A 21,079-nucleotide genomic window follows, 5' to 3' on the forward strand; every position below is an offset into this window, starting at 1 on the left:
GCCCCGTGGTGTGGATGTTTGTGTTCTCAGTAGTCCAGGGAAGACCACCAATCTAAATATTTAAATCCTTACAGCTGCATCCAGATGTGTTTCCAGGAACCTGTTTATCTGTCTATCCCTGAACCTCCTTTTGATTTTGGGGAGACTATGGTAGTTGGAGAAAGCCCTCCCTCACTCTGTAAACACTCCTAAGTCACTGCTGCTGTAGTTCCTTTTATGGGGTATTCATTATGGGCCTGGTCATCAGTGTGCCTGGTAAAGAGGGCAAAAGTAGCCCATTGGCCTTCCACCAACTTGTGTTTTCCTTGAAGCTGGCATGTCTTTTATGACAGTCTTTGGTTAATTTGCTTGTCAGAGACCTGATCCCCCACCAAGCACCCACCCTCCTTTGGGAGAGCTAGTAGGGTTTATGTGGGACTTCACCAACCAAAGCCATTGGACACTGTTTATTCTGAAGATGGGGAACAGATGTGTCTGCAAATTGCTGTTTGGTTTGTGAGCTCATACCGACCCCCAGCCATCTAAAACAGGAAGCTATTCATCTCCTCTTGATTGAATAGTCTGTGGACAAGGCTTGGCTTGTTCAACTGATGTCTACTGACAGCCCTGAGGCTTTTCTTTGCCAAGGTAGTTGTGATGGCAACATTTCTTGTATTGGGGCTCATGTGGAAGACCAGCAGGTCAGAGACCTCGGGCACCTGAGCACTTTGTGTTACAGATAGACTGTATCCTTACATCAAAGTGTTCCTAGAAGAAGAATTTACAGACAGTAGAGGAAACACTCCTGAAGCGCTCTCGATTGTGAAATAGGGCAAGCATCATACAGAAGTCACTGGAGGTTAGAGGTCACAAACTGAGTGCCTGCCTAGCACGCACGAAGCCTTGGATTCTTTCCTCAGCAAATGAATGGAGAGGATGCACGAAGAGCACGAGCCCTGGCGCTAACTCACTCATGCCAAAAAGGTGGTGCTGTCAACTCGGTCCATCACTGCCATACAGGACGCCCAGGTGACCTAGTGTTGCCCGCCAGTCTTTGAATTCTGCTGAAGGATGAAAAGAAATGAGGGAGAAATAAGGTGGGAGGGTTACTAAGTAGCAGGAAAAGGACTAACTGCTGGCTGGAGGCAGCCAGTTACAGGCCTTTGCTGAGCCTCCTGTGCAGCTGACAGGAGGTACGAACTGAGTCCATTAATTCCACCTGCGCCCACAAGCTACAGTAAAGCAGTCCGGTGGCACAGCCCAAACATAAGGCTGGATTTCTGCCACCGTGTAATTGGGCTAAACTGCTGGGGGTGGGCATAAAAGCAGAGAGAAGCTTAACAGAGAGCAGGGAAGTGGCGAACAGGCCTTCAGCATCTGATCGGGGCTGGTAGCTACTGCATGACTCAGCTGGCAGGATGACCACAGCAAGACACTCATGGATGTTTAAACTGGGCCGGGGCATGAGGCCACTGGTTCAGCAAGCCAGCATGACCGTCAGCCAGCCCAACGGGGTTCTTTGAGGAGGCAGAGGCATTGCCAGTGTATTGCAGTGCATCCAACATGGCTGGACTGCTTCTGCGGAGAGGCCTGGCTGATGGAATGACTGGTGACAAAGGTACAGTTTCCACAAACCCTGAGACAAACATTCCCAGAGTTCTTTAGAGGTTCTCCAATCTTTCCATTGCACTGTCACTCTTTGGGACACCTGGCATCTTTTGTGAGAGAGGTGGCATCTGAAAAACTAGCTCCTTTCAACAGTACATACGGCCTTTAAAGAAAAAGGGTATTTTGCCTGCATGTATGTCTGTGTGCCATGCTGGTGCCTGGTGTCCTCAGAGGGCAGAAGAGGACCTTGGATCCCTGGAACTTGAGTTACAAATGGTTGTGAGTTACGGTGTCGGGGCTGGGAGCGAAACCCACAACCTATGGAGGAGCAGCCTGTGCTATTTGCCATTGAGCCATCTCACCAGCACCCATATACATATTTTTAACAAGTATGGCAAAGATACTAACTGAAATGACATCGTTACCTGAAGGCAAAGGTTTACTCTGCTCCACCCTGGTACTCAGGACGGATGCTTGCACACAGTCTCAAGGCAGAGGGGCTTCCTGGCTGCGGGCAAACATACTGCCACCTCCTGTTCACAGCTGGAGAGCCAGGTGAGCCTAATTCTTAACAGGGAACACACTGCCCCCTCCCCCGTCTATTACTGCAAGGAGACAATCAGCGTACCATCTCCCCTGAGAACCTCGTTGAAATTCAGAAGTGGAAAAGTATGGCTGCCCCAGCAGATGGAGGTAGAGAACAGCAAGGCGGGTCCCTCACACACAACTGATCCCCTGAAGCAATGCCAAATGTGTGGAAACTGCTCCAAGGAACACTCTACAGGTGGCTGGCATCTCCGTCCTTTCAGGCCGTTTCTTTCACCGTAGGTAATAATCGATAGCAGCAGAGAAAGCGGCAAAACCTCCACAACCTATGGCCCCGGCCTTTACACCAGCTGCAAAGCAAACACAAGCAGTATTAGCGCTCCAACGGGTGCTCGACTGCGCTGTACTTACAGCAAGTTTGCACCACAGGCGCAAAGAAACCAATTTAGGCACATTAAATCATTCAGACCACATGCCTCATTAAGATTTCAGTGAGCAACACACCCATCCAAAGCAGGGTGCTCCATCTAACGATCTATTTCCTTAGTTTTTCTCATTCCAAACAGTTACCAATTGCAGTCGTTTGGAACTGGTCCCTCCCAGTCAGGAAACTGGTTGAGGGAAGCAGCCGTTGGAATCAAATGAAAGCATATGGCCTTATACCCTGGTCTGTTTATGGAATAAATTCCTGGGAAGGTGATCAAAGCAATCTGGGGGGAGCTGGGCTAACAGCCCTCACGAAGCTATACTGTGAAGACCAAAGGAGACGCCGCTCTGCCAACCAGACACGGCTGCGAGGGGCCAGTGCAGTGTTAATGACAGCAAGTCACTGCCTCTCAGAGGATGAGAGGCTTCTGCACCGGGAAGTGGCTGTGAGCGACGGAGCGAGGCCCAGCAATACACACGGCTTCCAGGAACGTTCAAGTGCTTGAAGCCAATGCTACACACTTAACAGGGATGGGGGGAGGGGGACGGGACGGGTCGTTCCTAGCTGATAACCTAACATTTCTAGAATGTGTGCACTTAGCCTTCTTCCATCCCTGTCCTCCATTCATTCATTCATTCATTCATTCATTCATTCATTCCCTTATACATCTATTTATCCCCTACTGATTGGTTTTTCTCTCTAGCCCTGGCTGTCCTGGAACTCAATCTGTAGACCAGGCTGGCCCTGAATGCAGAGATCTTCCCACCTCTGCCTCCCAAGTGTTGGATTAAAGGGCATGCACCACCACTGCCCTTTTTTTTTTTTACATGTATGTGTGTGTGGACACGGGTGCCTGGGGAGGCCAGAAAAGGGTGTTAGTTCCTCTGGAGCTGCAGTTGCTCGCAGCTGTGAGGGGTTGGGGAAATGAACTCTGCAAGTATAGAATATGCTCTTAACCACTGAGCTGAGCCACCTCTCCAACCAGCCACATTGTTCCCCAACCCCCAAACAGGGTTCCTCTGTGTAGCCTTGGCTGTCCTGGACTCACTTTGTAGACCAGGCTGGCATCAAACTCACAGAGATCCACCTGCCTCTGCCTCCCTGAATGCTGGCTGGGACTAAAGGTGTGTGCCACTGAGCCTGGCAAGGTAACTTTTTCTTTCCTTTTAAAGCAAAGAGCCCCTGGCGCGTACAGGGATAGAACCCTTAAACTCGGCATTCTTCGCACCATGCTCTAAGCAGCTGGGTTGACTGGCTAGCTTGCTGCACTGGCTTTTGAGACAAGCTCTCTGGACTCCTCCTGAGCGCTGGGCTTACATGCACACACTACCATGCCCAGTGTGCACTCAGCTTTCAGATAACAGAAACCTAAGAGCCCCCACCTGCAGAAAGACACAGCTATCAAAATTCACATACAGGGGGCTGGAGAGACAGCTCAGGGATTAAGAGCTCCTCCAGAGGTCCTGAGTTCAATTCCCAGCACCCACATGGCAGCTCACAACCATCTATAGTGACATCTGGTGCCCCTTCTGTTGTCCTCAGACCCTAAGCACACAGTGGTTCATAGACATGGATGCAGACAAAACACACACATAAAATAAAATAAAATAAATTCACATAGAAATTCAAAGGAGCTGGGTAGCTCAGGAATGGAATTCATGCTTAGTGTTTACAAGGACTTGGGGGTTTCTAGAACTGTAACACAAAACCCTGGCAACTGTATAAAATTAAGAAAAAAAAACTGTTCAGACCCTTGAGATGCCAGGAGACAAATCTCAGCCCAGCCTAACAGTGTGAACAAATGGACTGCTTGGCCAGAGCAACCGAGCCAGGCTTCTGTACCACCCTACATGCCAACATGGCACTTACCACGAGAACACGTCTCATACACTCAACACGGAAACTCTTTTTTCTAGGAACTATCTGCTTCTATGGTTTCATGTGCGTAATTTCCCCACCGCAGGGGTCTTTGAGCAGTAGGAGACACTTCTAATTGTCCATCTAAAGCTCCTATGAGCATCTGGCCAAACAGCCTCCATCACATACAATTCCATCCCACACACCAGCAGATTTATCTGGGAGGTGGGAGACGGCTCAGCAGTTAAAAGATCACCTGTTCCTCTTGCAGAAGACCAGGTTTGGGTCCTACCAGCCATCTGCCTTACAACTGTCTCTGGCTCCAGTCCAGGGGACCTGATGCCCTCCTCTGGCACCAGGCACACATGGGGCACAGACATACATGCAGGCAAAACACCCATACAAGATAGTTTTTTAAAAGAAAGAAAGATTTTTATGTGGTCCAAAATCTCTGGAGGCCAAGGATAAGAAAGCCGAGTATAGCTAGAGATACTAGCAAGTTTCCAGAATCGAGTCTACACAGAAGCAGCCGGGATTTATTTGTCAGAGGGAAGAACGGATCAAGCATCCTTGGAACACTCATGTTGGGAAGTGTCAACATCAGCACATTGTCCCAGACCACAAGAGAAAACCACTGGAAAGCTGTTTACTAACCTCTGAAACCAATGGCTCCGCCAGTGATGCAGCCGCTGATGACACTGTTCTTCCAGTCCGACTTTCCCCGGTACTGTGGGTGGAGAGATGCTGTTTAGAGCCAGGGAAATGAGCCAGACAAGGCGACAGAGGAAGAAAACACAGGGCTTCCAGCTGCCGAGTTTAGTCCTACTCAAAGAAAATCCTTATTTCAAAAGGGCAGTTCCCAAAATTTGTATGTGCTTATACACGTTTCCTGCAGGTGGTGCCAGAGGGCTGAAGTCAAGGCTAACGTTTGGGAAAGAATATTTCTTATGTTTGCCAGTATAATATTTTGTTTGGTTGGTTTTTTTGAGACAGAATTTCTCTGTGTAGACCTGGCTGTCTTGGAATTTGCTCTGTAGACCAGGCTGGCCTCTAACTCAGAGATCTGACTGCCTCTGCTTCCCAAATGCTGGGATTAAAGGCATGTGCCACTCTGCCTGGCTTCTTCAGTATAATTTTAAATCATTACAATTGACCTGGATTGGGGATGTGGTCCAGTGGTTGAGCCCTTCCTACTATGCATAAAGCCCCAAGTTCAATTCTCACCGCCAAATAAATAAGTTTAAAAAAAAAAATCACTATTGCCTACAGAAGATTTTTTTTTTTTTAAGACTAAAACACATTATAAATTTGTTAAAAGTTCACATTAGGGACTATTTTCTGGATGAACAATCTAGATCAAATTTTGACAATTTTAAATGTTTGTTTTGAGGCCAGGTCTTTCTTTGTTGCCCAGGCTGGCCCAGATCTCATGATTCTCTGCTTCATTTCCTGAGTGCTGAGGTTACAAACAAGGTCCACCTCTAAGGCTTGACATTTCTGATCTAAAGTCCAGGCAGAACACTAAGCATTGATCTCTTTTAAAAGCTGTACTATGGGCTGGGTGTGGCACACGCCTTTAATCCCTACACTCAGGAAGCAGAGACAGGTAGGTCTCTGAGTTCTAGACCAACGTCATCTACATAAGTGAGTTCTAGAACAACCAGGGTTACACTGTAAGACCTTGTCTCAAAAAGAAAGGGGTGGGAACTGGAGAGATGGCTCAGTAGTTACAAGCACTGGCTGGTCCTCCAGAGGACCCTTGCTCACTTCTGAAGACCCACATGCCAGCTAACATGTGGGTCTTCTAATTGTCCATCTAAAGCTCCTATGAGCATCTGGCCAAACAGCCTACATCACATACAATACCTCCAGTTCCAGGACCAGAGGCCCCCCTCTGGCATCCTCAGGCACCAAGCATACACATGGTGTACATGCAGAAGAAACACACAAATTTATTCTTTAAGAGATTTTAAAAAAGTGTGCAAGTGCAACAGACAGGGATTCCTTAGAAAGCAAGAGGCACTTACAGATTCTACCAAACACTCGGTGCATGAAAACATGGCGCCCACAATGGCAAAATTTTTGGCGTACGACAATCCTCTCTGTCCCATGTCTTTCAGGACTTCTCTTGCAGTTGGTGTCCGGTAAGGGTCCTTAGGGTCAAAGCCTGCGTTGGTATCAATGCCGGCAGTGAAGACCCCAAATGCACCTCCCAAGACAAATCCTAGAGGCAAACAGACAGCAGTGTTCTTTGGCACATTCTTTGCGTCACCGTTTGTGGATGATACTTGGAGGTGGTCATGTCTCTTATCACTCAGTCTCTATCATGCTTCCTCCACAAGACACAATCGCCCCCCAATCCCTCCTCTAGCATTTCTTCCTTTCATTTTCCTGCATTTCCGCTTTTTAACCCTCTGCTCCTCTGTAGACCAGGCACCCTCAAATTTAGCTTCCAACTGTGTGTATCCTTGACCATGAATACCCGGAACAGTCACTCTATCTTAAATCATAGTTTTGGAATACTCTTTATTTTTCACAATAACTAGCGAGGTAGATGTTATTGTCCTCTCTTTCTGGACTTTCTGTTTGAGACAGGCCCTCACTGTAATCCTGGCTGGCCTGGAACGTGCTACTGTAGAACAGGCTAGCTTGAACTCAAGAGATACCTCTGCCTCCTGAACACTGGGATGGAATGTGTGTTGACACTGCCAGGCAGTGGTGGCAGCGAAAGTTCGAGGCCAGCCTGGTCTACAGAGCGAGTTCCAGGCTAGCTAAGGCTACACAGAGGTACCCTGTGTACCCCACTCCGGTGGGGTGGGGGAGGAGGTGTAATACTACCACCCAGCTGTCCTCTCTAAACCAAAGCTCTGAAAGGTTAATAAGTGGCTCCACAGTCACGTGGCTATTAAATGTAAACTCCTATGTTACTGTCAACAAATGACTTATCTGAGCCTTGGACATTTCTTTGTGTGTATGTGGGTGTAGGCCAGAGGTCAATCCTGGGGTATCATTCCTCAGGAACCATGCATTTTCCTTCCTTCCTTTCTCCTCTTCTTCTTTTGTTATTGTTGTTATTGTTGGTTTTTTATTTTATTTTATTTCCAGAGGGTTTCTCTGCGTAACAGCCCTGGCCGTCCTGGAACTCACTATGTAGACCAAGCTGGCCCCTAACTCGGAGATTCCTCTACCTGCTCTGCCTCTCCAGTGCAGGAATTAAGAGGCTTGTGCCACTTCATCCAGCCATACCTGGCTTTTTTACATGGATGCTGGCTATTGAACTCAGATCTTCATCTTGTGTGGCAAGCACCTGCCAACTGAACTTCCTCCCCAGCCATTTCTGTATGGACAGCTTCTCATCACCTCACTATCAATGAAACTAGACACCCCTATCCCCAGAATTTTCCTGCTTTCCAATCACTCCAAGCTCCAAAACTATCTCTTCTCTCTCCAACATTTTTTTAAGATTTGTTTTTTGGTTGGATTTTTGAGACAGTGTCTCTATCGTGTAGCCCTGGCTGTCCTGAAATTCATGAACAGATGAGGCTGGCCTAGACCTCTGAGATCTGACCGCCTCTTCTTCACACTTTTTAAGATTTGAACTGCTATTTGGATTTTTAAAAATGTTTTTCACTCCCAATAAAATTTAATCTTATTTATAAATATAGTCAAACTTTTTATCTGCACATTGTAAGTATGTTTTACGTTTTCAAATCCCCAATGACTAATTTGTGTGCACGTTTTAATGCCCTACCCCAGCTCCACACAAACTGGATAATCACACTGGCCTTCACTGTTTGGTTTGAGACAAGCGGTCTGTAACCTTGGCTGTCCTGGAACTAGTGTGTGTGTGTGTGTGTGTGTGTGTACACTTATCGACCAGGCTGGCTTTGATCTCACAGAGATCATCCCGACTATGCCTCCCTAGTGCTGGGATTAAAGGCGTGTGCCACCACCATCCCGAAACAGTTTCCAAATTCCTAGCTTCTCCTTTGAGGATCTTTACATGTGCAATTTCCTGTGTCTGCAGCATTCTTCTGCCAGGGTCTATCAGGGCTCTTGTCACTTTCATCCATATTCGTACTGCCTGGCACATGTCAGCTGCTTAGTAACAATTTATTGAATGAATAAACGAACGAACGAAAGCAACTACTTAGCAATCCTCAGGCCCTGACTGTGAATGTTAACCCCAGGATAAAGAGGCATCTCCGGGTTCATTGAGTCAATCCGGATGCAATCAAGGTCGAGACCCACAGGTTCCTCCCCTCCCAGGCATGTGGTCTTAGCAAGGAACCCTGAGGCCCTCCAAACTGTCAGCCACCCAAAGGTCCCACGAGCCTCGCCTCACCTCCCACGCAGGCCAGCACAGCCTTGAAGGCACAACTCTCCATCGCCCTCTCGATCATCTTCTGCTCCTCGCTCTTGGCGGGACTCGGGATTCCGCCGAGGCTGCCGGGCTCCAGGAGCCGCGGCTGCCGCTTGTCACCCACCAGGTACTGCAGAAGAAGGCTGTACTGCAGCGGAGCTTCGGCGGGACCCGCCGCCTGGGGAGCTGGACTCCCAGCCTTGGGGGCGGCCGCCGCCATGGCCGCAGGGTCCCTAGGACCTTTCGCGTCCTACTTCCCACAGCCGATTCCGCACGCTTCTCTAGGAGTGCAGCCAGCGTAACCCAGCGGCAGATTCGCCACACGGAGGAAGCTGCAGAAGCAAAAGTCGGCCTGTGCATCAGCGTCGAGGAAGCTGTCATGTTTCCCCCAAAGCTTCTCGTAAGCAGTGAGTCAAATTTTCAAGGCATTGCCGAAAGCACTGACAAACAAGATTCAGGGTCTCCAGAACAGCCCCTCAACTAGGGGCTCCGGTGCGATGCGTGCCGGGATTTGTAGTTTTAACTCAAACGTCTAACTGCATTTCCCAGAAAGCAGTGCGCGCTTGCTGGCTGGGCGGCTTCGCCGGACGCTATTCTGGAGAGATGCTGAAGAAGGGCCGCGCTCCTACGAGGCTGCAGTTCGATAAGTGTGCAGCAGGGGGCGTGCGTGTCCTCTTTGTTGCCGGGCCAAGCCCCAGCGATCCTGCTACCTCAGTCAGCTAGGACCACAGGCTGTTTGGTAGCCTGAGATCAAATAGTAGTGCGTGCTTTGTAAGTGAATGTTGAAACCTGGCATAAATGTGTCCGAAAGATAATTTATTATATAGTTATTAAGCCTTTGAGGAGAAAAAAGGGGCCAACAAATGAGCTGAGCAGTGGTAGAGCACACCTTCAATCCCAGGGCTCCAGAAGGAGACAGGCCTGGAGTTTGAGGCCAGTCTGGTCTACAGAGCAAGTTCCAGGACAGCCAGGGCTACGCAGAGAAACCCTGTCTTGGGAAAGAAAAGTCGGGGACTGTGGTCGTGACAGAAGTTGTGATTTTGGTCCACGTGAGGCAAAAGCTCAACCACTACTCTGCAGCCCCAGGCTGGCAATCTCTTTCACGGTCTTAGCTAAGAGAAACACTCACCAAAAGAGGAGTAGAGATGAGTGTTTAGTGTAAAATCCTATGTATTCTTCTTGCTTCTTCCTCCTCCAGGCCACCAAGGAAGCTAAGTTTAAGTTGCCAGTGGTCTCTTAGCTGTTGAATCTTTTACTAAATTTCTCAGCAGCTGTGACACAATGACCCCTTCTCTTCTTTGATGTTTTGTCAGTAGTTTTAAAAAATTACATTGTGTGGGTGTTCTTGCGCAGCGCTTGCTGCATAGGTACCCACAGAGGCAAAAAAGTATCAGATCCCTGAAGCTGCAGTCACAGGTGCTTGTGAACCAACGGCAGTAGCCACCAGAAGCGGGTGCTGGGAACAGAATTTAGCGTCTGGAAGAACGGCACGGCCTCACTGCTTAGCACCTCTCCGGCCTCTTCAGGTCTGACCGAGCTTCCTCTCCTCCTTCTGTGGCATCCTCGCCAGTTGCTCTTGGGCTCCTTTGTGAATGACTCTGACTGACACTTCCCTGTTGTTCCTCCTGGCCCCATCCTCTATTGATCATAGACACAGGAAATCATTTCTAAAGCGATTAGCCTGTTTAGTCACTTCTAACCATTCTTCCCAGTTCATGCTAAGCTCGTGAGGTCAAAGTCGGATCTGAGAGAAGTCAAGGCAGGCTGCCAGGAGAGCAGGCTTTGGGAAACAGAACAGTCTAAAGAGCTAGTCCAGGAGTAATAGAGTCCTTGCCTATGATGCCTGGGCCATGGGCTCAATCCCCAGCATGGAGAAAAATAATAAAATGGCAATCCAACAATCCATTTAGAAAGCAATGATAAAACCCCAAAGGAAGAATCAGGGAGAACCAAGTCTGTCGTGCAGTTTCCTAATTAGTGATGGATGGAGGAAGAATCAGGGAGAACCAAGTCTGTCGTGCAGTTTCCTAATTAGTGATGGATGGAGGAGGAGGGCCTTGCCCGCTGTAGTGATGTCCCTGGGCTGGCGGTCCTGGGCTCTATAAGAAAGCAGTCTGAGTACTGGGTAAACCATGAGGAGCAAGCCAGGAAACAGCAGTCCTCCATGGCCTCTGCATCAGCTCCTACCTCCAGGTCCTGCCGTATTTGACCTGTCTTAGCTTCCTTTGATTTTGGACTGTCATGTGTGGAGGTGGAATAAGCCCATTCCTTTCCAGGTTGTTTTTCGTCATGATGTTTTATCACAGCAATGGAAGCTCTAACAGATGGCAAGCTCCTTTATCCGCTGATCTGTCTTGCCAGCCCTGATTTATGGATTTATATTTGCAGCACTAGGCGATCGAACTTAGGCTAGCATGAGATGCAAGAACCCTACCACTGAGCTACCCCGACCTTAAAGATTTCTGAATCTTTTTTCAAGACAGGGTTTCTCTGTGTAACCTTTGCTGTCCTGGAACTCACTCTGTAGAACAGGCTGGCTTCAAACTTATAGAGATCCACCTGCCTCTGCCTCCCAAGTGCTGAGATTAAAGGAGTGTTCCATGGCCGACTGGCAAGATTTATGACTCTTAAAGGTGGTATATATTTGTTCTCTCTGTGTTTTGAATGATATCCTATGCCTCCGACTAATTTTTCAAAAGAAACTCATACAGATCTCTTACCAAATCAGGCATGTTGTGTTTTGGTTTGGTTTGGTTTTTAGTTTTTGGTTTTTGGTTCTTTTGAGACAGAGTTTCTCTGCATAGCCTTGGCTGTCCTGGACTTGCTTTGTAGAGCAAGCTGGTCTCGAACTCACAGCCATCCACCTGCCTTTGGTTCCTTGAGTGCTGAGATTATAGGTGTGCGCTACTGTGCCAGTCATGCTGTGGCTCTCTTTAACACAAAATTTAAGATTTGTATATTACGATTGGTTAAAACCTGGATGGGACAGCTTCTTCAAATGACTCTCTTCTACCTTGTACAGAAGACAGTGGTGTTTCCACAGGCCAAAGGACATTGACTAATTCTTTACAGGAAGCCAAACGAGTCTTGTTGAGCTTCTTGTAACAAACACCCACTGCAATCGTGAGTTTGGGATCATTTCCATCGAAAATCCCCTCCTTCCACAGCCTCTGAAAGCCAGCTGTAGGCTCTGGCTCCTCACCAGGCATGCTGCACCAGCATTTCTCCAAACTGTATTTATATTTCACGTGCAGTATGTTCGAACTCTCACTCTCCACGTGCCAGATGCTGTCTTGGCCACACTCCAGTGGAAACCGCTTTCCTGTAAAATAATGAGAGGAAAATGCTGAGCAAATCACCTCTCCACATTACGCTTGCACCCAGCTTACCAACTTTAATCATTCAATAATGACTTCCCTGTGTTCCCCACTTCCGACCTTCCCGGAGCCCCTCTTCACCCTTTTCCGCTCTGTTCTTTGGCTCAATAAGATGCAAAGGCTGATAGTCCTTTCACATTTCATTTCTTGAGACTGGGTCTCACTCTGCAGTCCTGGCTGGCCTGGAACTTGCTACATACATCATGCTGGCCTCAAACTCACAGAGATCTGCCTGCCTCTGCCTCCTGAGTGCTGAGACTAAAGGTGTGCCCAACCATTCCTGACTTTCTTCCACATGTGTTTAGAATTTGTCTGGTGAGTCTAAGTATAGATGGCTATCTGTCTGACAGGCTTTCAAACAGGTGGAAGAAAGCACATACCCACTCAGGGACATTGTAAATGTGACTCAGGTGGGAAAATAAAGCATGTTAACTCACGAGGTTTATTTTGAAACAGAACCTCCCTCTGTAGCACATGCTGGCCTAGAACTTAGGATCTGGGTTTGAACCTCCCAAGGGTTGGGACTGATTGCAGGAAGGCACCATCACATCCATGCGTTTAAAGCTTTAAAAACAGGGTTCTAGAGGAGAGATGGCTCAGCATGGTTAAGAGCATGAGAGAATTCATGTTTGGGTTTCTATACTCACATGGGGGAGCTCACAATGCCCTGTAATACTAGACACACACGTATGAATATGACTTTTTTTTTTTTTTTTTTTTTTTTTTTTTTTTTACTTAGTGTTTTGAGGCAGGGTGTTGGCCTGGTTATTGTAGACCAAGTTGGCCTCAAACTCTAAGTTGGCCTGCTGGGTGCTGAGATTAAAGGCATGAGCCACCATTTCTGGTACCAGTGAGTAAAGATTGCCAGGCCACGTTGCCTTTGTCTTAATGACTTTCACTGGTCTATGTGATGACATTTTACGGAGCTAAGAATTGTTTACAATTCTTCCTTCTACCTTAAACACATTGAGAATCTCAGGGCATTTGAAGCTTGATGTTATGCTTGAAGTTTAAATGTTCTCATGTCACACATTTTCGGTGGTGGTGGTGGTGGTGGTGTATGTGTCATGTAGTGAGGAAGCCTGTGTAATTAAACTATCCTGCCTTCAGCTCGTTAATCTTTGGCACCTTATGTACTGGTGGAAGTTTTTCTCTTCCACTCTTCCATTAGATGGCGGCAGAGGCGAAAGAAATAACGCCCAAAGCCTTGGGGGGGGGGGGGTGGTGGCCGGTGGTTGGGTTTTCTTTTTAAAATGTCAGTTCTTGGTAGTTGAGCTGATACACATCAATGGTTCTCTTTTTGTGTGTATGTATGCTTGTGTGTGTGAGAGAGGGGGGTGGGTAAACAGTTTGTCCTGAGTGTGCCTAGGAGTAATGAGAGGTCAGGAGACTTGCCATAGAGCACTGTTTAATGAAGGTTCTTCCTAAGCATTGGAAAGCATTTTTCAAGATGGGGTTAAAAAAAAAAAAAAAAAAAAAAAACCTTAGACTTTCTCAACTACCAACAGACCTGAGATAAGCTATGGCGCCGATTAAGGAGAGCAGCCAGTTCTGATTTGGAAACGCCGCGCCATCTGTTGCATACATTTACGGAAATGGAAGAGAGCCATTTCCCATCGGGGAACCGTTCCAGCGACCTGTGGACTGAAATCCCACCCTGCGACTTACAATCAGCCCACAAAGTATTTATGAATTCTCTCTCTTGTGCCTGCCGTAAGAAACAGAGAGGTGGCGCCCAGCAGTCTACTTACAGCGGCAGGCACAAGACTCACAGGGCTGCTGAGCAAGAGCCGGCCTGGCACAGTGACACTGGACGGCGAAGACCTTACAGCCTGCAAGTTTTCTCTGAGGTCACTGGGGTTCAAAATAGCTTAAAGGTCGGCACAGGGAAGGGAGTAGGAGAGTCTGAAAAAGAGGAGCGCGTCCAGAACTCCAGTGTGCAGCGGATTTAGAAGTGGAAGATGAGAGGAATCAGGGAAAGGGGTGCGGCTTCGCACGGTTGGCAGCCTCGGAAAGCGACACTTCCTGGGGCCGTTCTGCGGCCTCAGGTCCGGGCCTTCTGGTCCTGGGGTAGAACTCGGGTCGGGTTTCTTACTTTGGCCACGTACCGGAGGCGCGCGCCAAGGCGCCAGCTGCCGCGGACCTGCCCGCGCAGCGCGGCCTGCCACGGAGGGGGCGTGGCCACGGAGGGGCGTGGCCGGGCGGCCCGGTGGGCGGGGCTCCCTTCCCTGCCTCCGCCGCCGCCGCCGCCGCCTCCGCCCGCCGCGCGGACCAGCGAGCCGGGTAGCTGCCGCGAGCCCACCCGCCCGCCCGCGTGCCGGGGCTGCGGCGGGCCAGGATGTCGGTCTTCCTGGAGGAGCTGCTGGGCGACAAGCTGGTGACGGGCTGTGGCGAGGAGGTGGACGTGCACTCGCTGGGCGCCCGCGGCATCGCGCTGCTGGGGCTCTACTTCGGGTGCAGCCTGAGCGCCCCCTGCGCGCAGCTCAGCGCCAGCCTGGCCGCCTTTTACGGCCGCCTGCGAGGGGACGCGGCGGCCGGGCCGGGGGCCGGGGCCGGCGCCGGCGCCGGGGCGGGGGCGGCCGCGGACCCCGAGCCCCGGCACCGCCTGGAGATCGTCTTCGTGTCCTCGGACCAGGACCAGCGGCAGTGGCAGGACTTCGTGCGGGACATGCCGTGGCTGGCGCTGCCCTACAAGGAGAAGCACCGGAAGGTGAGTAGCGCGGGCCCGGCGGCGCCCCCGGCCTGCAGGCGCGGTCCACGCTCCGGGAGCCAGCTGCTCGCCGCCCCCGCCCGCTGTCCCTAGGCCCGTCCTCTCTGTCTCGGCGGGCTCCCTCCTCTGCCCCATCCAGGACCCCGCCGGATTGAGGCGCTCGCGGCAACTCCGGGGTGCCAGTGCCCGGCTGCGCCCACGCTGGGAAGTTTGACACCCCTCGGGTCCACGCGTTGGGCACCGCGTAGGGGTGGCCGTGCTCTGTCCTCCCCGCTCCACGACCCCTATCGCCCTCCTTTAGCCGCCTGACTCCCCCCACATACCTGTAGTGGGGGAGGGCACGAGCCCCCTTCCCATAATGCCCACACCAGGAAGTTTCCTTTCTTTCCCAGAGAAATCTTGCCTCCTGGGGCCCCCTCTTCTGTGGCCGGGGACGCGGAGGCGGCTCCTGACGGCGGGCTTCAGGAGAGAGGGGCGCTCACCCTTCTCCCCCTTCTTCCCTTGCCCCCGCCCCGCCCCCTGGGCTGAGTTAGTGGCCACCGGGGAGCTTTTCATTGTCTGGCTGTCCAGCGGTCTTCCCAGGCCCAGAACAGCCTCGTCCTTGTAGACGCCGTAGTTTCGTGGTGGGCCGTTTGCTGTCTTGGCAGACTTCGAATTAGATGCACAAGTGACTCCATCGGTGCAGATGAATGACAAGACAGCAAACGGCCAGTTTGCCAGTGAGGTTAGTTTGGGTCTCTGAGTCTATCTGTTGGGTGAAGACGTCATTTTCAATAAAACAAATTCAAGACGTTTTGCAGAGAGTGGTTAACAGGAAAAAGTTTTGGCGTGCCCTTGCTTAATTCGCGTGGCTCATGCAATGTGTGAAGCCGGCCTTTTCGTTTTCCAAGGAGCATTTGAGTTTATGGGGCACACAGGAGAAAGGCTAGTCCAGGGGCATTTAGGTTCCTCCAGGGAGGGAGGTAGCACACGCCACGTGTTCCTTTAATCTGTACAGAATCATGTTGAGACGAATGATTTAGACCTAGAGCAAAAAGGCTTATCATTTGACTCCAAAATGTCTTGAGTAAATCATTCATCCTAAAGCAGTGGAAGGCACAGATGTGAGATTTAAAGTTTGAAACAGTTAAGAAATATAGTTGGTAAATTTAATAGTGAGAAAACGTTGGCCCACTAACCACACAGAAGCAAGACTTTACATCTTAACTATTTTTTTCAAGCTATTATGCCCCTGTTTTACTTATATGCCTTCCAGGGTATCAATATGCCTGGCTAGACCTTTTCTTGGTTAAAATATATGGGAATCCTTTGTTTTCTTTTTGGTGGTTGTTTTGATGATCCTTTTGGGAAGAAATAATGTTCAGAAAGTCATTTATTGAAAAAACATTTTCATCGTCATGGCATTTTTCTGTTGTAGACTAAAGTCTGTTTAAAATAATATCCTTATTGGGCAATACAAATGATTTCTAGATTTTGAAAATACAACGGATGGCAGAATGTTCCAGACTTACGGCCTATTGTAGTTTTTACAGAAGGGGGAATTAATTTGCTGGGTAATAAAAATATGGAGCAAACTGAGATGTTTTGGAGATATCTAAGCCTTTTCCCCCCAAAATAGGAGTATATTTGATATGACAGAGGCTTTCCCTCATGGATAACATGCCTTTTGTGGAAGAAAGTGTTCTATAGTAGCCCTAGCGTGGTCTGGCTGGTCCTTCTCAGATGAACCTTTGGGTGACACAGGCCAGTAGACTCTTACTTGAAAATACAGTTCAGAATGCTGGATGTGCTTAAATCGCAGGCCAGCATCTTAAAACATGTATTTTGATTTTATTTACTCATTTCTGTATTTATTCATTCACTTTCTGGATTCACTCTCTGTAGTTCTTCTGAATCTTTTTTCTTTTTAAAGAATTTATTTAATTTTATTTTATCTGCATTAGTGTGAAAGTGTCAGACCCCCTGGAACTGAAGTTACAGACAACTGTGAGCTGCCACGTGGGTGCTGGGAATTGAACCCTGGTCCTTTAGGAAGGACAGACAGTGCTCTTACCCACTGAGCCATCTGTCCAGCCCACATTCTGTTTCTTTAGAGACAGGTTTTAGAAGCCCTCCTGAGGTGGGGACTCAGTGTCTGACCCAGACATGGTACAAAGGCTCGGGATGGGCTTACTGTAGAAAGCATTCTTGGAAATGGAAAAGGGAATGTCTTCACTGTGGAAGGGGCTGCTTCCCACCTTGAAACCAAAGAGGCGTAAAACAGTTCCCTTCGGTGACCAGGTTTTTGTCTTCTGCAGCTTGAACCTGGGATACACGGAAATCGGTGAGCTCACAGTATCAATTTCACCCTAGGAAAAGTGAAAAGAGGGGGTGCCCCAGTCCAGGCACTTGTGGGCCAACTTCTGTTGATGGATCTGTCCAGGATGTCTCCTTAGCTATGAAAATAGCTTTAAAGAAGGGCATTTTGTTTTATACTGGGGGAAAACTGAAGTTCCAGATTACTTTTTTTTTTTTTTTAAGTTCTCATTAACATTTGGTCTTGAAAACCATTTGTGTGTTTCTTCCCATTGGGATAACAAAGGATATGGTTCTAATTAGTTACTGGCTGGCATTTCTCTACAGAAAATTGAAAAATGATGGTGGGGAAAGAGAATGCTGTGTGGTATTTCTCTTTTCCTTCTTTTATTAATTTCTCCTTTATATAGTAAGAAAGTCTGGGGATGGCCGTATATGTTCAGCTGGCCTTTTGCCTCGCTCCCTCACCTCAATCGGAGCTGTGAGAAAACTCCAGGTAAAAGGTACCAGTATCTCTGCCCCCACCCCGCCCGCTTTAATTCTTTATGGAAAGTTGTCTTTCCTGTTTCCGTTTGTTCTAGTGGTAGGTCTAAAGTAATTGAAGCTTTTCTTTTTCCTCCCAGAACACACACAGTATTATATAGCTGTATAGAAATCGTAATTAGATGATAATCAAACTTTGAGTGCGTCTCTGGGAGAGGCCCTGTCAGGAAGCCTGTAATCCTGACGTTAAGGCGGTTGGGCTTGTTTTAATAAGTAGGCTGGTGGGCATTTTTCAGATTTCTGGAGAGAGAGAACGTGATGAACAGTTGGAAATTGGTGATGATTTAGACTTTTGGATCTGAGCTGTCTCTTTAGATGAATCAAAGTTAATTTTTGGAACTAGAGGGTCTGGCTCCAGGACCAACTTAACCCTGTCAGGACGGAGCAGCAGTGCGGCTTTAAAGACACAGGCCCCGGCTTTGCCTGGGCTGGCTGTCTATTGAAAAGCGTTTGCTCATGGGTGCTCTGACATGAGCGGGTGGGTGCAGGCCACAGACCACTCTCTACACAGTGTGTTAGTCTGAAACTTGGTCTGTGATTTTCTGAGTGACAGAGAGGGCTGGAGGCAGTCAGGATGGGAAAGCTTTAGAGGTGGGTGGGACTCCGCCCCACTCCTTCTTTGCTTGTTTTGGACAGGTAAGAGCAGTGGCTCTGCAGCCGTCCTGTGAGGGCTGCCTGCTCTGGCTGCTCTGGAGGGCTCTTTTGATGTAGACTGAGTTAGAGCCGTGGCCTGGACCTCTCTTGAATCACTTGGGCACTTTGGAGGTGACAAGATCTGGTTGTCCTGTACCAGCCCAGTCTTCAGGCTCCTCTCCCTGTGCCTCAGCTGGTGAGAGAACTGACATGTGCTTCTGGCTTTGCCTCTTCCTCACTTTCAAGACAGTGAAAGGTGCCAAAAAAGATACGGCTTTGAATGTTGAAGCCTTTTGCCTAGTTCCTAGAGCCTCAACCAGCCAGGACAGGCTCTCATTGGGGACTGTATATCCGTTTGAATCAGTCTAATAAAAGACAACAGTCTGATTAAAGCAATCAGAACTGTATTCCTGGAGAGGCTTTTCCTGTCTTTCATTATTTATAATGTGTGTGTTAATCTTATCTTTTCTGTGTAATGAAATAGTCTTGTGGCTAAAAATCGAAGTTCTTTGGTCTTTTTTTTTGTTTTGTTTTGTTTTGTTTGCCTGAATTCAGGTCCTGGGCCTATCATTAGCTGTGTGTCATTGTGAAGTACAGTCTGTAAAATGGGGATAATAGCATCTGCTTTGTAGGATTGTGTATGATCTCTGTGATATAAATGTGCCTGATGTAATGGAACATGCTCAATAAACACTGCTATCATTTATTAATAAGTTGTTACAACTTTGAGTATTCTATTTATTTATTTATTTATTTATTTATTTATTTATTTATGTTGAGGCAGGGTTTCTCAGTGTAGCCCTAACTGTAACTCGCTCTGTGGAGCCCTCCAGCCTTGAGCTCAGAAATCTGTCTGCCTCTGCCTCCCAAGTGGCCACGACCACCTGGCTTTTCCTTTTTTCCTTTCTTAGGATCTCACTGTAGCCCAGACAGGTCTTAAACTCACTATGTAGCTGAGAATGACTTTGAATTTCTCACCCTCCTGTCTTGGCCTCCCAGTGCTGGGATTCCAGGCATGCGCTAGGCCACCCTGTTGATGTGGTGCTGAGGGATGGGGCTCCAGGCTTCCGGCATACTGGGCAAGCACTGTGTTATCTGCTGTATCGTCTCCTGTGATAGACTTTGTAAACTTTTCAAACCTACCACTTATAACCGTGCAAGGGGAAATAGTGAAGGAATTAAAAGATTGTCCTATAAGAGATAACAGTGAAGGAGAAAGACGTGGATGAGTGAAACTACCAAAGCCCAATGTCTGATAACACTGAAGGTTGCTGAAAGCCACTGCTCTCCCTTTTAAAATTGCCAGTGCCTGGAATCGATCCCTGCAGCCTCAGCTTGGTAAAGGCTCTCAGCTCAAAGATGATCAGGTACCATTCTGGAAGAAAGCGTGAAGGCTGTAATTGCTCTGACCCTCGCCAAAGCTGTTGGGCACCTCTTGGACAGACTCTGGCCCCCAGTGTAGGCAGTGTGGGGCTGCCCTCTTAAGCGGGCCTCTGAGTTGGAGAAACTCACCCCTCCCGGAGCTGGTCCCCTTTCCTGTTCTGGAATGCTGTAGGAAAGGTTTACCCATACTCCTCTCGATGGCTGGGCTATTCCCATCTTACAGGAGTGGCTGTGCACAGCTCTTAATTTATTTGTTTTCCTGTATGGGTGTGAGTGTGAACCAGAGCACAGAGGAAGGTGGTGGATAGTGAAGTTAGGATCACTGATTTCATTCTCCCTGGCTTCTCTCCGACCTACTGTCTCACGCTTACTTTTGGTAGAAGGATGCGCTGTGCTGTCTATAGCTGGGGCAGGGGATGAGAAGGTCCCTTGGGCATCTTTTTTATTTTATTTTTTTCCTATTAGGGCTTGAGGATTCTGGGGCTCCGACTGTGCTCCTGGCCACGTGGCTTCATCTGGGGCAGAGTAGGCTTGGCCTAGGCTGTGTTTTCTTTCTTCACAGCCTGAATTCCCAGTGGTACCCTGTGTTAACCACCAGGGTGCTTAGTTTTCTGCATCTCATTAATTTGTCATTATGCTTATTCAAAGGCACTCGGGGAGAATAGCTCTGATCTTACGCACTCTTGTTTTATATCTTGCCATGATTTTCAAAGTTATCGAGGGTTTTTGAATCCCCAGAGCCACTTTTCATTACTGTCCACAACTCAGATCCCAAGGGCACGGGGATAGCTAATTTGACCTGTTTAGTTGGAGATGGGATCTCTGACTCCCACTCTCCATTCCTGCATCACTGGGTCCTGAGTTAGATTTCTTGTCTAGCCTTCCCTGGGGCTCCCTGCGTCTAGCCGTCACCCTTCAAATACTTTTCCAAATCAGAGCATTTCACAAGGTCTGTGCAAGCATGCCTTTTAAATAAACCCATCTCCAGTCACTGCTACACTGGCACATCGTCCCGCCTCACGTGATACACGCTGGGTGCTGTTCTGTTTCAGACAAGCCCTTGACCCACCAACTTGTCCACTGCTGTTTTGCTGAGGTGCATAAGATCTCTAAACATCTACTCACTATTTCTGCTCTCTGCCACTTTGTAGACCAGTGGTCAACAACTTGGGATGAGCAAGTGGCAGTCCTCTGCCTCCATCTTGAACAGGACCTCTGTGCCTTTTCATAGAAAGTTTAGAAATAGTTCTGAGCTGGAAGTGTGGAGCTCTGGCTCGACCCCCTACACTCCCTGAAAAAAGAAACAGCCTCACAACTCTGAGTCACACTCCTGATGAAGAATCCTCTGGTTCACAGGC

General features: G+C 48.6%; 2 protein-coding genes across 3 annotated transcripts in view; one reads left to right on the forward strand and one right to left on the reverse strand.

Moving 5' to 3' along the window:
* Positions 1-2,008: 2,008 nt before the first annotated feature.
* Timm22 (translocase of inner mitochondrial membrane 22) lies at positions 2,009-9,197 on the reverse strand. Its single transcript, XM_021636862.2, has 4 exons — positions 8,763-9,197; positions 6,445-6,641; positions 5,072-5,144; positions 2,009-2,483 (listed from the first exon to the last, which is right to left on the reverse strand). Exons 1-4 carry the CDS (start codon positions 8,998-9,000, stop codon positions 2,407-2,409), a joined length of 585 nt encoding a protein of 194 aa, XP_021492537.1. The 5' UTR covers positions 9,001-9,197; the 3' UTR covers positions 2,009-2,406.
* A 5,219-nt stretch (positions 9,198-14,416) lies between these two features.
* Nxn (nucleoredoxin) overlaps positions 14,417-21,079 on the forward strand; it is a 134,087-nt gene continuing 127,424 nt past the window's right edge. The window contains exon 1 of one of the 2 annotated variants that reach the window (XM_021636734.2): positions 14,417-14,867. In XM_021636734.2, coding sequence (XP_021492409.1) covers positions 14,496-14,867 — 372 coding nt within the window. In that variant the 5' untranslated portion in view covers positions 14,417-14,495. The remainder of the gene's footprint in view (positions 14,868-21,079) is intronic. The other variant, XM_021636646.2, reaches the window with a different exon arrangement.

The sequence above is a fragment of the Meriones unguiculatus genome, chromosome 7 (assembly GCF_030254825.1).
Source record: "Meriones unguiculatus strain TT.TT164.6M chromosome 7, Bangor_MerUng_6.1, whole genome shotgun sequence".
NCBI lineage: Eukaryota > Metazoa > Chordata > Mammalia > Rodentia > Muridae > Meriones > Meriones unguiculatus.